The 22,289-nt window shown below is 46.8% G+C and overlaps 1 protein-coding gene across 1 annotated transcript in view; it reads right to left on the bottom strand.

Annotated features, from left to right (window-relative positions):
• Positions 1-22,289, bottom strand: part of SYCP2L (synaptonemal complex protein 2 like) — a 1,302,345-nt gene that overhangs the window by 852,257 nt on the left and 427,799 nt on the right. The window contains exon 21 of the mRNA XM_078685781.1: positions 3,737-3,794. Coding sequence (XP_078541907.1) covers positions 3,737-3,794 — 58 coding nt within the window. The remainder of the gene's footprint in view (positions 1-3,736; positions 3,795-22,289) is intronic.

A 22,289-nucleotide genomic window follows, 5' to 3' on the forward strand; every position in this document is an offset into this window, starting at 1 on the left:
AATGAAGAGTCAATAGCAAGAGCTTTGGAAAGGAAATTTCAAAAACAATGGGAAATAGTGAGATTGAAGAGACAGAAGAAGCTCAGAGTAAAAAAAATAAAGTGGAATCATAAACGAAGAAAGAAGACCTAACAATCTGGAAGATAATGTCATACTCCAAAGAAGCAGCACAAATAAAAATGAATCCAAAAACAGAAATTATGTAAAGTGACAAAGACAAATTGCCAATGATAAAACATAGAAGGGCAAGGCATTTAATGGACAATTTAATCAAAAGCCACTGCCAAACTGAAACTGAGTACATCATGGTGGGAAGAAGGTGGAAAGGATTGGAAAGGAGTGGCAAGGAGTTCTAGAAATGTAACTGGTGCAAGGCATATAAAATTGGGGCAAATATGCCACAATACAAACCAAGAGATGGGTGTTGAAAGGTCGTATTGAAAAACGCCTAAGATTAATTTGAGCAAAAGACACACAATTGATGGACGGAATGCAGAGCAAATCAAAACATCCACCCCTAGTCAAGAGATCTGGGTTAAATCCATCATTCTTTTGCTCACCATGCCACTCTAGTTTGGACCTGGTCATATGCAAATCAGTCTTGACCCTGTGCCTCAGCGGAACAGTCCAGCTCGAACTGCCAAGCTAGCCTGGCTGATGAAGGGTAATACCCAGAAACCAGTTCCAGTATGCTTGTTTCCGGTCCAGGGAGGACCTGGCTTGGCAGTTTGGTCTGGACTGTTCCCATGAGGCAAAGGGTCAAGACTGATTTGCATATGGCTGGGTCCAAACTGGGGTGGCATGGTGAGCAAAAGAACAATGGATTTAACCCAGGTCTCTTGACTGGGGGTGAATGTGTGATTTATTCAGCATTCTGTCCATCATTTGTTTGTGTAGCACTAAGATTAATTTGAAGCATGCTTTGACAACTTGATCATGGCAAAACACTGTCAAAAATACACAAAAGGAATGGGAAGCAAAAATGCACAACATGATTGGCAAACAATAAGGATCTGATTTAACACAATTGAGTGTTGAAAGTGAGAGAAAATACCAACTAGAACAGTGATGCTCAAAGTAAGGCCCTTCTGACCTTCACACATTCCCCCTTGGTGAACAGCTGCCATGAGCTGCTGTTTGCCTAAGAGAGCACTTTCAGAAGGATGGTAAATAAACAGGCAAGCGTTTATTTACATGATAACCAAAATAAAAGAACAGAAGGAAAAAAAAGGTATCCTGCACCACCTAACTTTCTTAACATTCATTTTTAAACATATCTTGCAACAAACATGTTTAAAAATGGCAAAGTCTCTTCAAAATGTTAAAAGATTTTACATTAACATGCAGAAGCATTTCACCACTTAGTAATAAGTTTGTACCATTGCATTTAGAAGTATTTTTTTAAAGTGATAGCTTTTAAAAATTATCAGAAACATTCATGCCTCCTCCCACCTTGACAACAATGGCCACAGTAAACTAAAGCAAGACAGTTGTCCTGCTGAAACCTCTGGGTGGCTACTATACATGGATAGCATTATAGTAAATTAAATCAAACAAATTAGAAAGTTGTGTACCATGCATATCCTGAACATGGATATTTCAAGGTGTTCTTGCATGTGAACTGAAGAAAAAGGAGGCTGAGTGAAATAAAATAATAGCCTAGTATCACACAATTTGGTTACGTGGGGAAGCGGGATTTATTGTAGGTTTTTTGGTTTCACATTGTGCAATTCTATTTCATTCCAATTCAAAAAGGAAGTTACTTCTTTTTTTTACACTTGACTTTCCCAATGCAGGGATAGCAAGCAAAGAAGGCTGGTAAAGGGATAGCCATTCAGATACTGCTTATTATAGTATTGTCAAATCTATGACTCTTCTGGAGACTAGGGGATTAATTTAGAGGACAGTATGGACTGAAACTCTCAAAATAAGTCCATGACTTACTGACCGCAATATGTACATACTTTGCTTCCCCAATGCCCACCTTACCCCCAGCCCACAAAGTCCGACTTCCATCCCGCGGGCATCAATGCGGTCCTCGGGCACACCACAGACCATATTTTGTGGCCCCAGGGAAAATGTTTGTATGTGCACATGAACAAGAATCACATTATAAACTACGCTAAAAACAATAGCTCCAAAAGGATTTAATCAGGATGAGGGACTACTAATGTACCTAGAACCATCAACCAATCGAAAATAATTTGGTGTGTGTATTTCTTTCAGAGATGACTCTGGGGGAACCATGCACAAATAGAACAACCCCTCCATGGAGATCAAGAGGCTGTAACTAAAATATGTTGATTAAAACATTTCACTCTGCTAATCATAAGGCCTTCTGAATGCACCCCAGTGCACCAAATTAACCTCTAATAACCTACTTTGATATTATATATATATATATATATATATCTTCAAGCACATGAAAGAAACACCGCACTCTTCTCGGATGGTTAAAGCGATTTATTCCAGCTCAGCAATAACTTCCTTCACCTACGCGTTTCGAACAGTAAATGTTCCTGATCACGGTAGTTACAAGTCCGTTTTCGCTTTCTGTTATTTATACCCTCCTACCCACTGTGTCTGTTAGGAGGCATTGTGGGAGTGGTAGTTTGTACTTGGCTTAAATTAAGCCATTATCGAATTCCCCACATATATTATAAGCCACATATTTGTATTATAATTATATACAAGCGCCCATTTTGGCTGGTTTTTTGGCTGAGTGCGCTATTAACTAGAAAATACAAGGTGGGTATTTCTTGTTCAAAAAGTAAGGTGATAGCTTAGTGCTGTATCTTACTCTTGTGTGGCTTATTCGTTTGTGTGGGAGGTCGATAAAAACATACATGATTCATATTCTGAACGGTTTTCATGATAAACTAATATTTTACATTCTATTGTTCAGACATTTTAATCTATTTACTTTCTATTCAGAAATTTGAAAAGGAATAGAAAGTAAATAGATTAAAATGTCTGAACAATAGAATGTAAAATATTAGTTTATCGTGAAAACCGTTCAGAATATGAATCATGTATGTTTTTATCGACCTCCCACACAAACGAATAAGCCACACAAGAGTAAGATACAGCACTAAGCTATCACCTTACTTTTTGAACAAGAAATACCCACCTTGTATTTTCTAGTTAATAGCGCACTCAGCCAAAAAAACAGCCAAAATGGGCGCTTGTATATAATTATAATACAAATATGTGGCTTATAATAAATGTGGGGAATTCGATAATGGCTTAATTTAAGCCAAGTACAAACTACCACTCCCACAATGCCTCCTAACAGACACAGTGGGTAGGAGGGTATAAATAACACAAAGCAAAAACGGACTTGTAACTACCGTGATCAGGAACATTTACTGTTCGAAACGCGTAGGTGAAGGAAGTTATTGCTGAGCTGGAATAAATCGCTTTAACCATCCGAGAAGAGTGCGGTGTTTCTTTCATGTGCTTGAAGATTAATAACGAGTCTTGTCCTTGACTCGTCGCCTGCACCAGCTGAAAGGTCGCTCCTCCTAATCCAGGGACGTTTGCTAAGAAATATATATATATATATATATATATATATATATATATATATGTATATATATATATATACACACACACACACACACACACACATACATACCCACACACATACACACACACCTAATGTTCTTTGTAAAACAATACTTTAAACAGCAAAAACAATTTCATTATAATAAATACAAACTGGAGACAAGCATACCTTTGAGAATTGTTCATCGAGAATTTCAATAACTGGAGAGATTTGCACTTTGTCACTGCTGAACATAAAAAAAAGTGTGATTAGGTCAAGGGTTGACTCGTGTAAACAACAGCAAATAATTGTATCACACCAGAAAAGTGCAAGGCATTAAGTCACAGAAGCTGGTCAAGATGTTCAGAGCAATACTGAACATTTCAATGTGAAAATTGAACACCAAGCAGCTGCTGCAATAAATGACTCTCCCCTGCTCCAGCAACGACTGATGCCCAGCCTGCTTTTTGCGGTACAGCGACAACCACCCACAAAGCTGTCCCTGCTACACTTGGCCTCCTCCACTGCAAACGGGGCTCTTTGCAACAAGTTTTTGAGAAGGAAACTTTTTCTGCAGGACTAACCTGGTCCCTGTATCCGGCCCCTGCTCAATCACAGTCGGCCTGAATTTGTGGCTTTCCCTTGTCTAACACCACCAGATGACCGCGAGCGGTGCTTTGTGGTTTTAGGCACTATTTTCACATAAATCACTGAAAATGCATATCTTTGATTATACTGATTGTATTTTTAGTCATTTTGGGGTCAAAAAATGTATTAGAGTTTACTCTTTTTTTCTAAGTTGGAGTGGGATTTTTCTTGTGTTGTGTTCTCATTATATTACTGTTTGTGTGCCACATAAATACTTTACATACTACCTATAAGTTAAGCCTGACTGCTTTTGTGCCAAGCTACCTGAGAGTTAAGCACAGGTTAATTTAGTGACTTTTTGTGGTTCACCCCTGACAAGGATTAAGGCTGTTACTTGAGAAGGGCTCCCTCCCCCTAAACCAACAACCCAATTTCTCACACAGAGTTTGCATTTTCCTCCGCAGTAGTGTTCCCTACTACCTTTCGGGGTGGTATGCAGAAGAGGATTGGAAAGAAAGCGGAGATGCGATGGTAATGTAGGTTATTGAAGAGTAAGAATTCAGAAGTTGCTGGGTTAGTAACAGTATTACGCTGACATCTACAGTTACTTTGACATCCACAGCTACTTTTACTTATTATCCTTCGAAAGATTCCAGTGCATCCTGACATTTCAATTATTTGCATTTTCAATCCACCAATTGTTTTTTATTCATGATTCGGTGTAGGTACACATAAATCAATTAAAAACTGTAAAGACAGTCACAAACCACACATGTAACATTTCATAAAACTACATCACATTCCCATATATTAAGAGAAAAAGTGACATTGTTCAAAAAGCTTCCTTAGAGGCAATATACGTCATCAATAGAGTGGAACCAGGCTAAACAGCACTACAACAATGTAAAAGGAAAAGTTTTTTAGGCAATACCTTACTAAGAGAAAAGACCATTATGCAAAGTACAGCCATACTTTGCTACACATCATCAGAACCGAAATACAAACCATCCCCTAGGTGTTCAAGTGAAAACAAACAAGAACCATCCATAAACTGCCCCAAACTCTCCTTCATAACGGTAACCTAATTAGCCGAAAGCAATCAAACGTCCTAACCTACAGAGTTCCACTGCACAATATACAATAATCTCTAATACAGGTTTAAGAAATGTTGAAAGAATGTGACAATTTTGACTTATGCCATCTCATTAGGAGGAAAAAACAAAAATGTACATGCCTCTTATACTGATTGCACATTATATTTTTAAAATATCGGTTTAAAAAAAGTGACGGGGGGCAGGGAGAGACATGCAAAAATTAAATGATTTAGACCTTGCACATACAGATTCCATAAATCGCAAACTCTCTCCTTCCTGGGGACATCCTTCCTGGCACCTACTACTATCTGCAGAGGTAGCAAACACATGTAAACTCAACGAACTAGTCCTCCCTACCACACGTGGGTTATTTCAGGTGAGGTAGAGTAGCTTTCCTGTATCAAAACATTTCTCTCATGGGGCTGATATAATAACATATCCCAATTCAAACTTACTCTAAAAGCTCGTTTTAAAACTTATTTCAAGAAGGATTTAGTCATCAGAAAACTATAGACATAATCTAACCGAAACATTTCCCTAGCTTTTAAAAGGAACAAAAAGACAACACTTTTTTCTGGTCTTAACAAGAACATTTCGTGCCGCAAAGCAGCACAGACTGACCCCTCTTTCCCGCTAAGCAGGCAATTCCGCCACCTCAACAGGGGCAGCTCCTCATTAGGGTGGAGGAGCGTCGCCCCACTGCTTTCTCGCAGTGCGAGACGCAGAAACATAAAATGGTATTTTAAATACCATTTTATGTTTCTGCTTCTCGCGCTGCGAGAAAGCAGAATGGTATCCCTGTTTGGGGGGTGGGCGGGTCGGGAGGAGTGGTTTGCTCAATGCTGTGGGCCCTGACTGTTTGGTTGGTCCTCTGGGGCCGACCAAACCAGTCATGTGCACTCTACATTTTCTCTAAGTAAGCTGCATGCAGCCTACATAGATAAAATGGCCTCCATACAGGCGCCCGGCTGGGCACCATCCGAACCAACCACAAAGCTGCCATTGTAGAGTTGTGACTGGCTTAGGAGAGGTGAAGAAGGATGCCTGCTTCCTGTTCCTGGGCAAGCAAAGAGGGGGCTGCTGAACTGTTCCTGTGAAGGGATAGGAAAGTATTAACTGGCGTGACCAACGGTGTTCGTGTGACACCCTGGGGCATCCATTATGTCGGATGAATTTGCCTCACACACCCAGAAGGGTGTCATGCTTCATCATCGGCGTATGCTCCTCGTCGGGGAGGCGGTGCAATCCCCGACGGGCTCACCTCAAAGAGGGGCGCTTTGGCGGAGATCTTTTTATCCGACAGCCTTTTGATGAAGTGGGGGTGTGTGGGCGAGATGGTATCGTGATGTGCTAAGAAGGTTAAAATGTAGCAAGGGGTACCGGAATTCACTTTATTCTGGGGGTCCCCTGGCTGCAGTTAAAAGGTGGGGCTAGCTCGCTAGGTGTCAACAGGTCAATGCAAGTGATCCTAGAGGAGACTAGAAGTGAAGGTGGTCGACATGTTTCTCGCACTGTGTCTAGTTACACGCGATTCATCAGGACCTTTAATAAAAGTGAAGAAGGGGGGAGGAACATTAATAACATGCTAGTATCATGTATGTGGTGTAAGTTACCTCAGTGGATTCTCCTATGCCTAATAGTTAAGGATTAATTGCCACATGAGGAATCGGCGGGGTCGAACAACAGGAATGAGCCCATTAAGTATAGCTCCAATCTCCAGTGTCCGCGCGGGTAGACCTACCCATGTCCGCCGAGCTCGAGCTTCCTGTTCCTGCCATAGGCAGGAGAGCAGGAAAGCACCAGGAAAACGCAGTACCCGGCCAGGAGTGGAGACGGCGGGGGACCCGGTAAGGTAAGTTTTATTTTAAAATGTACGCACCCGCATGACCCGCTCGCGCGAGTCATGCCGACCGCAACTGCACCACAATAGCAATGCTAGGGCTGTAACGAAAGTTGCCAGCAGGCCAAACTCAAACCTAGAGTATACAGAGCTGCTATAGAGTTTAAGTTACAAATTTGGCACAAAATACGGGGCGACATTTCCTGAAAGATAGCAGTAACCAAATAAAGGACACAAAAAAGCTGCCCAGTGTCTAGCAACCTGTTAAATATTAGTAATCAGAATTTTGTCCCGGCCCATTGCCACTGAGGTTCTAGCTATCTCAATTAGTCCTCCAATCTCTTGGGCTGAAGGAGGCCCATATAATTTGTACTGATCTTCGTCTGTTCTTAGGGCTAAGGACTGACACTAGGATTACCAGCATAAAAAGTAGAACTAAAATGTCTCCACTCCACCTTCAAAATAGGAATTGCTTGAGCACTCACTCTAAAATCGCAGTATAGAGCTACTAATCGCCAATACTTTCCAAGATCATTAGAGGCTGCAGCTTCTCTTCAGTTAATCCATTTAACATCAAATTTCCTTCTCCGCTCTAGTTCCTTCAATCTAGACCTCTTACATTCAAGACGACTAATTTCTCTTTGTCTAGAGATAGAGAAATGGGCAAGCTGTTTTCTTACTAGCGGATTTATTTATTTATTTACTTCCTTCACGATCTGGTTGGCTTTTATATATGGCTTAACGTGCCTAACTTCATTCGCCAAGCTTAAAAATAAATAACATATCTTTCTTCCAAATTAATGGATCACTACATTCTATCCCCTTTATACCATTAATAACCAGACATTTGGAGCACGAGGCCTTTATACTGCTAGAGGCCCAAAAAGTGTACCCATTTGATTTATTGAAGATTACGGAGCCCCTCAAGCAAATCCATGGCTCGGAGGCCTGCATCGTTAACAACATTCATACTCAAAATATAATGATCACTCATAGCAGATAGTTGTACATTTAGATTAGAACACTCCTGTAGGAAGGTAGATCCCCGACTATGGTTGCCCCCAACTTTTTGCCTGGTGTTTTGCTGGTTTTCTGACTTAGTTGACCTGGGACCCTGCTATTCAGGGCCCCAGGCCTACTGCTCTCTCTGTAAAATGGATTCCATGTACCTTAGGTACATATCTAAATTGGATACTGAGTCACCTTATCAGTCCCTGTACAGTGTACCTTAGGTACCCAGGGCATAGGTGTACCCAGGGCCTACCAGGGGCTGCAGCATGTATTATGCCACCCCTGGCTGGCCATCCAAATCTGACACAACTGGCTGCTTGACAGCTGGGGCAAGGTGGTGTAATCACCCTTTGCTTTAGATATAGTATACCTATATCTAACCCTAAAATGGACACACAGATCTCCTATCAGTCACTCCTATGGCAGGCCTTAACAATCCTGAAGGCAGAGTGCTTGGAATCGTGTGAGATGGTGCTCTGGCATGAGCTGAGCCTGTCTGCGGCTTTCGGGATCCATCCCTTAGCCGTTTCCATGATATCGCCTACCATATACTCTCAAGTGCATTATAATCCTCGCGGTTATATGCCAACTCTGGTATCGCTTTATCAAAACATGTCGAGTAAGGTGTTATACGAATTGGAATACTAACCCCTCGCCAATTCTGGCGACGGGGTTAGCATTCCACCCTTCTAGAGGGACACGACATGTATGTAACCCCTAACCCCGGTTAAAGTCAAACAGAGCCTCAGCTCCACAAAATGGATGCTGCCACCGAGACACAAGTCTGCCCTCCTGCTGCTGGGAGTCCTCCCAGAGCAGGAGATAAGGACAAAGGGTTTCCTGCCAGGGGCGGTGCCAGCACCGTCCCAGACAGGGTTTTGTGTATTGTAGGTAGGCAGGGCTTCAGAGGAAGGTGACTGCACGTGGCACCCCGGTGCTCACTGTGCATAGGCTGGCTTGAACCAGTTCCAGGGACACTCCAGACCCTGTGCTGGGGAAAAGCCCGCCAAGGAAGTGGGTGTAACCACCCCCCTCCTGGTCCCACCCATAGGGCAGGACTTAGTCGCGTGCCAGCCCCTTTTTACAGGATAAAGGTAGGAACTGGCCCCCTTCCAAATCAGATCATCTTTGAATCCTGAAACTACTTTCTACGAAAGGAACTCAAGACTTCTTCCTAAGATTTCTCCCTTGTGGCTAAGGAGTAGTCACCCTGCATCCGCAGGCACCATCAAGAACACTGCGGTCTGCTGCACGTCCTTCCTCCGGAATCCGACTGCCCAGCTCGACGAGAACCGGCTTCCCTGGCACCTCTGACCTCTACCCACCTCTACAGCCAAGCTGAGAACCGTGGGTGCGACGAGACCTCGAGGGACCGGCCATCTTCAAGACTGCACGACTTCTGCACAGCAAGCCCGCCGAGTAATTTCCTGGTGAGTGCTTTGGGGTCCGAGAAGCCCCGACCTTGAGCAGCTCCAGCACCGAAGTGCAGCCTCCCAGCATCTCCACGATCTGCGTGGGGCCCTTCTGCTTTTTGCTGCTCACCGCGTTGTTTGGCTACTAGCCCGCTGGCTTGTGGCCTTCTGAACAACGCCCGACGACATCACTGCTGCTGGTCTGGTTGCTCCAGACTGGCCCTTGCTCCCTTCCCGAAGAGGAGCACCCCGGACCCTCCTGGTCCACTCAAGACGCCATTTTGAGTCCACCGCGTGGGCTTGAATTAGCCAAGGCTTGTTGCCCAATCCTGGGTAACTTCGACGCCGACAGCTTCATCCATCGTGGGACAGCTCGCCTCTCCATCCTGGTCACCGACAACGCCTCCTGGTCCGTGAGATCTGCAGAGCCAGCGTCGCCCACTCACCTAGTCGAGGTGACTGCCATCCGGTGCCCTCCTGGTGCCCACTGACTACTGGCTAGTAGTCACGAACTTGGTCCCCTCTGCTTTCAGGTGTCATCCATCTTCCAGATCCAGGCTTGGATCAACTCGAACTATCTTCACTGGTCGCCTGCCAGCATCTTTTCTTCCAGGCTCCTGGTCCGGCAACGAGGATTCCCGACGTCTTTTGAGACCTATGCAGCTGCAGCCCCTGGGCTAGGTAACTTCGGCATTTCGGTGCCCCAGCATAGCCTCACTATCCAAGGGTCAGGATCCACTGTCGTTTTCTTCCTACCAGGTCGGGTTCGCCCGTAAACACTAACTTTACTAGCTTCCATAGACTTTGTCCCGCATCCCGCGTGAGAGTGCACACTCTACACCCGAGTCCCCTAGGTCTCCTAGAAGTAATCTACCGATTCCCTAGTCAAGTCCTAGCGATTCCAAAGCCTATTAGTACTGTACTTACCTGCTAGTAATTTCGCATTCCACTTTTAAAGTATATGGTTTTTCGTGCCCCTCGGGCATTTGTGTATACCGTGCTAACTTAAGTATTTTCGTAAGAGTTTTGTTGTGTGCTTAGCACCCTGTCCTCATAAAGAGTACAGGGTTGTTGTGATTCTAATAAATACATTGTTTATTTTCATAACACTTGTGTGGTGTCCTTTCACTGGGTGTTCAAGGGGTAATGTGATGGTAAAACAGCTGGCTTAACACGCCCTCTAGAGTCTTAGCCTTAGACTGCTCGTATCCATGCTACTAGGATAGCTGGTCTATAAGGTTGACTTACAACCAATCATCAATAAGGGTTGTTTGGACTGATATATAGTGATCACTAGAATAGTGAACACTGCACATCAGGCCAACTTCTCACAACTCCCCGAACATTTAATATGAAACAATCATACAATCGAGGAATGACCATGAAGAGAAGAAAAACATGCGTACATGTCATTTAGGATCTGCCCATTCAGAACCACAATTTTACTGGTTCTGAGGGAATCCAAGAGTAAAAATCCCTGCATATGTGTTTTATTAAGGGAGCGTTACCTCAGGAATTGCCAAACATTCCTACTTTTCCAGAATTGCGAAAGACAAGCAGAATTTGCCATTTTTTCATCTAGGTCACCTACAAATATTACCATAGAGCAATCCTCCAAAATGCTAATATCACGGATGAATGTGATGGGATAAAAAATTCTTTGATATAATTCTTGGTTATTAAGAGTGCTAGAGTTTGCTTATAGGAAAAGGAATGCGAGACTTCTGAAACCATAGTAGTTAGTGATATTTGGAATAGTTTTTTTTAAGTGGTTTAGAAGGTATATGGAATATGTATTTCAAACTAAATATTAGTTTTTAGAAAAATAATGTACTGTGAAGCCCTTGCACTTTCCTTAGTTGTGTACTGTAGACACGTATTCAAGATTGGTGATGAAATTAACCATTCTTGTGTACTAAAGCACTTGCACTTTATTTAGATGGGATATTTGTAAGAAATATGGTTTGTGTTTAGAAGTAGTCTCCTTTACATGCATTTTTAAATATATGAGGTTTTATTTCCTTGTAGGGTTATAATAGAATATACTTTTAAGCACTTGCACTTTAAATAAGTACTGGAGAAAAATATGTACATCTCAGTTAGGGGAACTGATTGAGTTGCACTTCAGGATTAGCACTCTACGACCAAGAATTGTATTGCGAATTATACTAATCCAGATTAGTTGACTGTTCAAACCATTAATATTGCATGAACTGTAATGGCATTTATATATCCGTTTCTGTTGAAGCAATGTTACGAGGGTCAAATAATAAGTTGAACTTTGCCGCCCCGCTCCCGCCTCCCAGCTGCTCCTCCCTCCCACTTGGCCATTTATGGGGGAGCCCACGCAGTGGTGAGCTGTGACCCCTGACTCTGCTCCAGGGCCGGTCGCTCCACACACTGTGCGGACCCCCGTGAGTGTGCCCAAGGTCCCCCGCTATTGCTGCGAGTTCGCCGCTGCCCCGCAGCTGAGGATTCTAGGCTGGTAGTCCGCGTGTGTTTCTGCCCGTGATTCGCCGCTGCTCCTGCAGCTGAGGATTATTCGATTTGGTATTGTGTTGTGACTGTTTTACTGTTCTACTTTTTCTGCTACCTGTGACTGTTTATTTTTTGTTGTTTTTGCTGCACCCTCGCCTCCATTTTTCCTGCTCTTCCCCCCCCCGCTCCCCGCCGCTGCTCCCCTGCAGCCCCGCCCCTTTCTTTTCTGTACCCCCTCCCCATTCGCTGCCCTGCTCCCGCCTCCCAGATGCTCCTCCCTCCCACTTCGCCATTTATGGCAGAGTCCACGCGTACGCGCAGCGGGCGCGCCAAAGGCAAGCCCGTCTGCGCCTGGACCGCGTCCAGCGCCAGGACCCCTGGCCCTCGACGATGCCAGCCCACATGACGGACTTACGATGCCGCCACCCTCCACACACTCAACCCAGGCCGGAACCCTGCCTTCTACCGAGCCACCCCGAAACGCACCCACAGACCCTTCACCTGCCAAGCCTGCAAATTCACCTGCCTCCGGACCTGAACCGCACCCGCAAGCCCAGGCACCAGCAACACTCACCTCAAGTGCATCCTGCTCAACACCCGCTCAGTCCACAGACACGTCGTCGAACTCTGGAACCTCCTCGACACAACATCACCAGATGTCGCCTTCCTCACAGAAACCTGGATGAACACCTCCTCAGCCCCCGACATCGCCATAGCCATCCTGGATGGCTGCAAGATCACCCGGAGGGACCGCGACAGCAACACCACCGCCCTGCTGGACAACCTCGCCAACCTCGGCCTCAAGCAACTGGTGAACACCCCCACCCACTACGCCGGCCACACACTTGACCCCGTCTTCTCCTCCAGCAGGCACATCTCCTTCAGCCACTCCACCACTCCACTGGACTACACTGGACTGATCACAGCTGCGTCCACTTCAACTTCAGGAGAACCACGACCCACCACCACCCACAACAGGTTCCCCGCAGAAGCTGGAGCAAGATCACCGTCGACCAGCTGACCACCTCCCTCAGCCAGAACCCTCCCGCCAACACAATGGACCCCAACGAAGCAGCCCGCAACCTCACACAGTGGCTCACCAACTGCGCCAATGACCTCGCTCCACTGAAGATCCCTCCCAGCAGACCCGGCAGCAAGAAAGCCTCGTGGTCCACCAACGAACTCAAAACCTCCGAGAAAAACTGCCGCACCCTCAAGAAAACCTGGCGCCACGACCAGACTACAGAAAACATGACAGCCCTCAAGAACGCCACCCGCATACACCACCAGCTAATCCGCATCACCAAAAGGACAACATTCAGAGAATGACTGGACAACAACACCCACAACAGCAAGGAACTCTTCAGCATCATTAAAGAGTTCTCCAACCCCAGCGCCTGCAACAACGACATCACACCCTCTCAAGACCTCTGCGACTCACTCGCCTCGTTCTTCCACCGCAAGATCGCCGATATACACAACAGCTTCGGCGCACAGACCACGCACCCAACCACCGAACCGGCGCCCCCCACCACCACCCTCTGCAACTGGACCCCGGTCAACACCGAAGACACCACCCACACGATGAACACCATCCACTCCGGCTCCCCAACCGACCCCTGCCCTCACCACGTCTTCAACAATGCAGACTCCATCATCGCACCCCAACTCCGGGACATCATCAACATCTCCTTCGCCACCGTCACCTTTCCGGAAAGCTGGAAACATGCAGAGCTCAGCGCTCTCCTGAAGAAACCTACCGCGGACCCCACAGACCTCAAGAACTTCCGCCCCATCTCGCTCCTCCCTTTCCATGCCAAAGTCATCAAGAAGACCGTCAACAAACAACTCGCCACCTTCCTCGAGACAAACGGATCCCTCGACCCTTCACAGTCCGGTTTCCGAGCTAACCACAGCACTGAGACCGCCCTCATCGCAGCCATCGACGACATCAGATCCCTGCTTGACAACGGGGAAACAGCTGCCCTCATCCTCCTGGATCTCTCAGCAGCATTCGACACAGTATGCCACCGTACACTAATACAGCGCCTCAGCAACACCGGAATCCAAGGGAAGGCACTGGAGTGGATCATCTCGTTCCTCGCCAGAAGAACCCAGAGAGTCTGCCTCCCCATTCCGATCTGCGGCCACCGAAGTCATCTGTAGCGTACCTCAAGGATCCTCGCTCAGCCCCACCCTCTTCAACGTCTACATGAGTCCCCTTGCAGCCATCACACGCCAACACAACAAACATAATTTCCTACACTGACGACACCCAGCTGATCCTCTCCCTCACCAACGACCCCGCCACCGTCAGAGCCAGCCTACAGGAAGGAATGAAAGACGTTGCAGAGTGGATGAAGACCAGCCGTCTGAAACTGAACTCAGACAAGACAGAAGTCCTCATCCTGGGATCATTCCCCTCTGCCTGGGACGACTCCTGGTGGCCCCCTGCCCTGGGCACCGCCCCCAAGCCAACGGATCACGCACGCAATCTGGGGTTCATCCTGGACTCCTCCCTCACGATAACCAAACAAGTCAACGCCGTCTCGTCATCCTGTTTCAACACCCTGCGCATGCTCCGAAAGATCTTCCGGTGGATCCCCACCGAAACCAGGAAGACAGTCGCCCAGGCCCTCGTCACCAGCCGACTGGACTACGGGAACACCCTCTACGCGGGAACCACAGCCAAAATACAGAAAAGACTCCAGCACATACAGAACGCCTCCGCACGACTCATCCTGGACATCCCCCACCACAACCACATCTCTACCCACCTGAGAGACCTGCACTGGCCCCCCGTCAGCAAGAGAATCACGTTCAGACTCCTCACCCACGCACACAAGGCTCTCCACGACTTGGGCCCCAAGTACCTCAACAACCGCCTCACATTCTACACACCCACCCGCCAGCTCCGCTCGACCAGCCTCGCCCTCGCCACCGTCCCACGTACTCGCAGAGCCACCGCCGGAGGAAGATCCTTCTCCTACCTGGCGGCCAAGACATGGAACTCCCTCCCCATCCACCTACAGGTGACCCAGGGCCATCTCTCCTTCAGGAAACAACTCAAGACCTGGCTATTCGAGCAGTAGCGGATTCCCCCCCCCCTCCCAGCGCCCTGAGACCCTAGCGGGTGAGTAGCACGCTTTATAAATTTGCTTGATTGATTGATTGATTGGGTATAAATTATTATGAGTTTAAACAAAACATGTTCTAAGATGGCAGCCGTTTTACATGAAAAATAGAACTGTGTGTAGATCACTGTGATTGAAGTCCCTCGTTAATGTCTACTGTTAAAATATATGGTGCTCAGGCATCATGAACAAGGCAGCGTGAGACTGCTGAAACGCCTAGATGTTAAAAAGTCATTAAAAAAAATTACTGAGTGGCCAGTATCTTGGAGTGCCGGATGATTACTTTTCAAATGGGATAACCCTATGTAAATATATATCCGTCCTACTGGCGGTTCCCAGTAGGTAGTTATAGTTAGGACGTAGTTTCCTAGGAAAAGCGTTTTTTGATTTGCCAACATCTTTGGCGCCGTTTGACAAATCTTCGATACATTTTCAAAAGTAATGGGGTGTTCCGGTCAGCTCCTGTCATGAAATTTTTGGGGGGGATTTGTCAAGCAAAAAGTGTCCCAAAACGCGTTCTTCCAGGTAATTTCCATAGGAAACTTTTGTCACAGCTTCATCCGAACTGCTGAATGGAATTACACCAAATTTGGTAGAAAGGTAGCTCTTGGTCAAGAGTGCAGTCTTTGCTTTAAATGGTGTAAATCAGTTCAGTAATTCCTGAGAAATTCATACATTTAGAAATTTTAGTATCTGGTGACCGCGGTGGATCCGCAAACCCTCACGATCACGAGCTTGCCAACACTTCAAACCAGGAAGTGTTGGCAGCCATTTTGTGACTCGTTTGAACTGAGATACAAGAAATACAGTAAAAAACCAAGAAAAGGGGGCACCCTGACCCCCTAGGTCTGCTTTGGGGGTCCCACAGGAACCAGAGGGCCAAAACTATTTATTTTATATTTCCGGCGGGACCACCATCTCCCTAGGGCTTTGTTTATAATGATAATATGCGGGGGCACATGGCCCCCCACAGCCCCTGGGCCAGCCATCTACCCGGGGCGGAAAATTAAAATAAAAAGGTATGGGGGCTCCTGCCCATCACCTCCTTTGGCTTTAATATTTAAATGTGGGGGGCCTCACAACCCCCCAACCCTGAGGACCACCACCTCCCCATGGCATAGATTATGTATATGCAGGGTCCGAAGCAGACCCCTGGCCCTATGGACCACCTCTTCCCAGGGCTTTACATATGTTGACAGAGGGGCCGTGTGGCCCCCCTCCTGGAACCCAAGATAGCCCTGGGGACTGCCAACCCCTAGGGGCAGCTCCAGCAGTGTCCAGGGGTGCCCACCCCTGGGACATTGCAGTTTGCTATGGCAGGACGGGAGCACTGCTCCTGCCCTGCATATATCAAACATCTGCTTCGCTTCATTGAAGAGAGAGCGGGAAAACGGCTCTTGCTTCCATGAAGCTAAGCAGATTTGCTTCTGAGCAAAGGGAGCCACATGTTTCTAACTCCCTTTGCCCAAAAGCAATGCCTGCTGCTGCAGGAGGCGGGCAGCTGGCAGGGACCGCGAGGAAATTGGGGCTCCACCGTGGTCCCCAATACAGTGGCCATGCCCCGGGGGATGGGGTCTCCAGGGACGAAAAAGGCTCAAGAGGGGGAGGCACTTGACCCCCTCCCCTTTTTAATAAAAAAAATGAAAACGTTTTTAAAATAAGGACAGGCCCCAGGGGCTTGCGGGCAAAAACTGGCCCAACGAAGGGGGGGGGCAAGCAGCCCGCTTCCATAAAAAAGGTTTTCACCGGGCCCTGGGGAATAGGGTCCCTAGGGCCAAAATCGGCCTGGGCAGGGAAGGCAGCACAGCCCCCTCCCCTCTAAACAAAATAAATAAATATAGGCCGAGCCCCGGGGGATGGGGTCCCCGGATCCGTAATCGATATGTATGTGTGTGTATATGTGTATATGTGTATATATATATCTCCAAACAGGTTGCTGCACAAAAGAACAACAGGGAACAACAGCGGTCTGCAAGCAGGTAGGTAACTTTATTGGGTCCTCGGCATGACGCGTTTCAGCATTTAGCCTTCATCAGATGCCGAACAAGAAATTACTGGCGCTGTTTTGTAGTCCCTCCTTTGAATGCTGCCTGCATTCCCCCCATTGGTGGAGGCCCGATGGCCCGTAGGAACTGCAAGTCCCAGCATCCCCCTTCTTGGGACACTAGGAATGGCTGCCAAACAAAGGAGTCAGTGTGTTGGAGACTCCACCGTCCCCACCTGCTGCGACCTACGTCTTCTGCAGCCTGCCGATGCAGACCTGTTTAGGAGTTGCCGGTTAATACTCAGCGCCTCGCCATGAGCCATGGCCCCTTGCTGGCTAAACACAGTCCTCTCGTGGCCGCAGCGTTTCCAGAAGAAATTCAATCCCTCGAAGAGCATACAGGTGTGCTACTAATTTCTGGAAACGTTAGGACGGGTTCCCTCAGCGTGCAGTGGCCGCACGCAAAATATCCACACAGGTTGCTGCACAAAAGAACAACAGGGAACAACAGCGGTCTGCAAACAGGTAGGTAACTTTATTGGGTCCTCGGCATGACGCGTTTCAGCATTTAGCCTTCATCAGATGCCGAACAAGAAATTACTGGCGCTGTTTTGTAGTACCTCTTTTGAATGCTGCCTGCATTCCCCCATTGGTGGAGGCCCGATGGCCCGTAGGAACTGCAAGTCCAAGCATCCCCCTTCTTGGGACACTAGGAATGGCTGCCAGACAACGGGGTCAATGTGTTGGAGACTCTGCGGTCCCCACCTGCTGTGACCTACGTCTTCTGCAGCCTGCCGATGCAGACCTGTTTAGGAGTTGCTGGTTAATACTCAACGCCTCACCATGACCTATGGCCCCTTGCTGGCTAAACACAGTCCTCTCGTGGCCACAGCGTTTCTAGAAGAAATTTGATCCCTCGAAGAGCATACAGGTGTGCCACTAATTTCTGGAAATGTTAGGACGGGTTCCCTCAGCGTGCAGTGGCCGCACGCAAAATATCCACACAGGTTGCTGCACAAAAGAACAACAGGGAACAACAGCAGTCTGCAAGCAGGTAGGTAACTTTATTGGGTCCTCGGCATGACGTGTTATGTATGTATGCATGTGCCAACTGCATTAGGGGGAGGAGTTTTGGAAGCAAGCACGTACTTCACACAGGATGGGGATTAGAGGTGAAGAACTTACCACAGTGTTGGGCGCTGAAGAAGGCCACCACGCCGAAATGCATCCGCCGCAACTGTGACTTCATCATTAAAGCATGCTGTTTACCCTGAATTCTCCTCCGGTCTCCGATTGCTTCTCCTAAGAAATTCACCGTGATATTTCCTGCGCCAGACAGAGACGCAGCACAGAAGGCCCTGCTACATAAAGTGTCCTGGACTTATTACTGGCTCTTCGCTGATCTCAGCGTGTTTGTTATCGAGGTATCCATGTGTCCGGAGACAGCCAGGAACCTCAGACAAACGTGGGAAGACAAAGGTATTTCACCTTAACAGGGCGTGTTGTCTCTATTTGACAGTCCCTGACCACATGTGACCCTGAGAGGAGCGGCGGTAGCGGTACGAGGAGACTAAGGGAAGCAGCCGCGGACTGTGATGTGATCCAGGGAGTTTCTTTGCCACTCACCTGCAGCTTGAGAAATTCTCTGTGATATATATATATATATATATATATATATATTATATATGAACCAAAACACCCAGCTCCCACAGGGACTCCATGGAAAGCAGGCACGGACACGAAGTGGCATTAGATTCTGCATTTATTTCTTAGTGCAGGACGCCCTCAATCCAAGAGCACAAGGAGAGACGCGTTTCAGCCTTCAGGAGGCCTTTGTCAATCTAGTTTGGCAATGCACAGCTCATAAGTTAAATAGCCCATTCCACTAGCCCAATTGGTAAACATGGAAGACATACTGTAGCGTGTATTCCCATTGCAGCTTAAATACAACATGCTCCAGCTGCCTAAAGCTCTTCATAAACATAAATATAGGTAAAGCGGAAAATACTAATATAAAGTGCACAGTGCATTAACCAAAATTGCAAAGTTACCTAGTAAAGCAGACAAAATATATGATGAAGCATGTATAACAATTAAAACACTGCTCAGTGGGATACGTGGGGGCACTTAAACTGTTTAGCCAATTTAACATCCAGTGTTGCCAATATATTATAAAATTATCACAAAATAGTTATTAAAACTGCTGCCACACATACTCGCAGTAGTCCTTAATGACTGTACATCATCCCGATAGCTTGTTTGAGCGCTTATCTATCCTGCCACAACACGACATCTGACTTTGTCCAGGAAGGATACGTAATGTCCGCCATATCATTTTCAACAGATATTGCTGCCTGAAACTCCGGGATCGGTAAATGTTTTTAGCGCATAAGATGACATGTTTACATCGTTAAATCAATATCGCATCAAAATGAATTTGGGAACACGCCAGATCTCTGCCATATCATTGTCAGCAGTTGCTGCTGCGTGAAACCCCGGGACCGATAAATTATCTTCGCGCATGATGTAACATCTTCACATCGTAAAAGAAATGTATATATTTTAAATGGCTCAGGTTCAAGGAAAGGGGGGCCACACGGTCATCCTTCCTAAAATAAAAAACAAAACAAACCCGCAACTCACTGGGGGTCCCGCCCACTCCCAGCAAAACTCTGTAAATGTACGTCCTCCTGGATTGAGGAATGAAGCCCCCCTACGCTGGTGAGGGTCCTTAGGGGCCAACTAGTACCTCCAGTAAGCCTTACACAGTGGGATTGCTGAGACGTGGTAGGAGGCCATGCCCCTTTTTACACCACTCTGCAAACACGCCTCTTGGCACACTGCAGGTGGGGTGATGAGGTCCTCTTGTGTCCTGAGGACCTCAGGACTGAAGTGGACTTCATCCCCCAAGAAGCAGCACACCAGGAGGTGTGTTTGCAGAGTGGTGGCCGCTAAGGACCCTCAGTAGTGAAGGGGACTTCAATCTTCATCCAAGAGTGCACCAGGGAGCCCGTTTGCAGAGTGGTGGTCAAAGGAGGCATAGTCTGCTATCAGTACTTAGCAATCCTACTGGGAGGGACTTACTGGTGGTAATAGGAGGGGTAGTTGGCCCCCAAAGATGTCCTTAGGGGCCATCTACCCCTCCTGTTATGTACAGTAACTCCCACACAGTGGGATTGCTCAGAGGTCTCCAGAGGCCACACCCCTCTTTCTCCACCACTCTGCAAACACACTTCCTAGCACACTACTGGCTGGGGGATTAAGTCCACTTTACTCCTGAGGGACTTGGGGAACCAAAAAGCCTTCCTGGTACCTCCTGCAAGTGCTATGCAGTGGAATTCCTGAGCGCTGGTCGGAGGCACAGCCCCCTTTCTCCACCACTCTGCAAACGCAACTACTAGTTAAAGAAGCATTTGCAATGTAATAGGTTTCGCATTTGCGAGAGTTAGAGCTATTGGCATTGTAAATGTAAAAGTTGTATACTAATGTTTTTTGGAGTACAGTGGATGTACGTTGTGTGTAATGGAATTATGTGGCATGTTGTGCAGTGAAATTATATTGATAGAATGTATGTGGTATTTAGTGTATAGGAATTATGTAGAGTGGGATTATGTGTTATGGAGAGTAATTATGTGGTATGGTAGTCTGTGTTGTGGAGTGGTAACCTCAGGCTTAGTCTTCCTCATTTCCATAGAAGCTAAACTATAACCTCAAGGAGACAACAAAAAAAAAAACCACTGAAGAGCACAACTGGACCTAGTCGGAGGTATGACCTGGGCCACTGGAATTATGAGACTGTTCGGCTTCAAGAATATCGCATACTTAGACATTTTCTGCATTTGCAATATAATCCATCATCTGCTGCATAATCTGCAGATTTGAACAAAAACCAGCTTGTTTCTAGCTCAAACGTTACCAAAAATGCAGCAACAGGTGTTACAACATGTTGGAAGGCCCTTTGCAAACCTGGAATGGTCACCTGTTACTTATTGCTAAATATAGGTGTTAAATTGGTATTAATGGTGCACAAACCACTCTTGCTTCTTTTTGCACCTCTTGCCTCCTTCTGCACTTCTCTTGCCTCTCTCTGCACTACTCCTGCCTCTTTCTGCACCTATCTTGCCTCTTTCTGTGCCCCTTTTGCCTATTTCTGCACCTCTGTTGCTTCTTTCTGGAGCCCTTTTATTGCACCTCTCTTGCCTCATTCTGCAGTTCTCTTGCCTCTTGCTGCACCTCTGTTGCTTCTTTCAGCACTTTTCTTGGCTATTTCTGTAACCCTCTTGCCTGTTTCTGCACCTCACTTGCCTCTTTCTGCACATCTTTTGCCTCTTTCCACACTTCTTCTGCCCATCTCAGTACCTCTGTTGCCCCTTTCTGCACTTTTCTTTCTTTTTTCAGCACCCCTATTCTTTTGGGGGCATCTCTCTTGCTTCTTTATTCCTCTTGCCTCTTTCTGCACCCCTCTTGCCTCTTTCTGTACTTCTATTGCCTCTTTCTGCACCTCTCTTGCCTCTTTCTGTACTTCTATTGCCTCTTTCTGCACTGCTCTTGCATCTTTCTGCACTTCTCTTGCTTCCTTCTGCACCTCTCTTGCCTCTTTCTGCACCCCTCTTGCCTCTTTGTGTTTTTCTGTTGCTTCTTTCTGAACTACGCTTGCTTTTTTCCGCCTCTTTCTTCCTTCTGTACCACTTTTACCTCTTTCTGCACCTCTCACCTATTTCTGCAACTCTATTGCCTCTTTCTGCACCTCACTTGCCTATTTCTGCACTTCTGCCTGGTTCTGTACCTCTCTTGCCTCTTTCTGTACTTTGCTTGCTTTTTTCCACCTCGCTTGCCTCTTTCTGCATCCCTCTTCCTGCAGTTCTCTTGCCTCTTTCTGCACCCCTCTTGCCTCTTTCTGCATCTCTCTTCTCTCTTTCTACACCTACCTTGCCTCTGTCTGCACCAGTTTCCTTTTTCTGCACCTCTTTTGCCTCTTTCGGCACCCCTCTTGCCTCTTTCTGTCCCTCTGTTGCTTCTTTCTGCACCCCTCTTGCCTCTTTCTGCACCCCTCTTGCCTCTTTCTGTAACTCTATTGGTTTATTCTGCACCGCCCTTGCTTATTTTTGCATACCTCTTGCCTTTTTCTGCACACCTCTTCGATCTTTCTACACCTCCATTGCCTCTGTCTGCACCGGTGTCCTCTTTCTACACCTCTCTCT

Source organism: Lissotriton helveticus, chromosome 4_1 (assembly GCF_964261635.1).
Source record: "Lissotriton helveticus chromosome 4_1, aLisHel1.1, whole genome shotgun sequence".
NCBI lineage: Eukaryota > Metazoa > Chordata > Amphibia > Caudata > Salamandridae > Lissotriton > Lissotriton helveticus.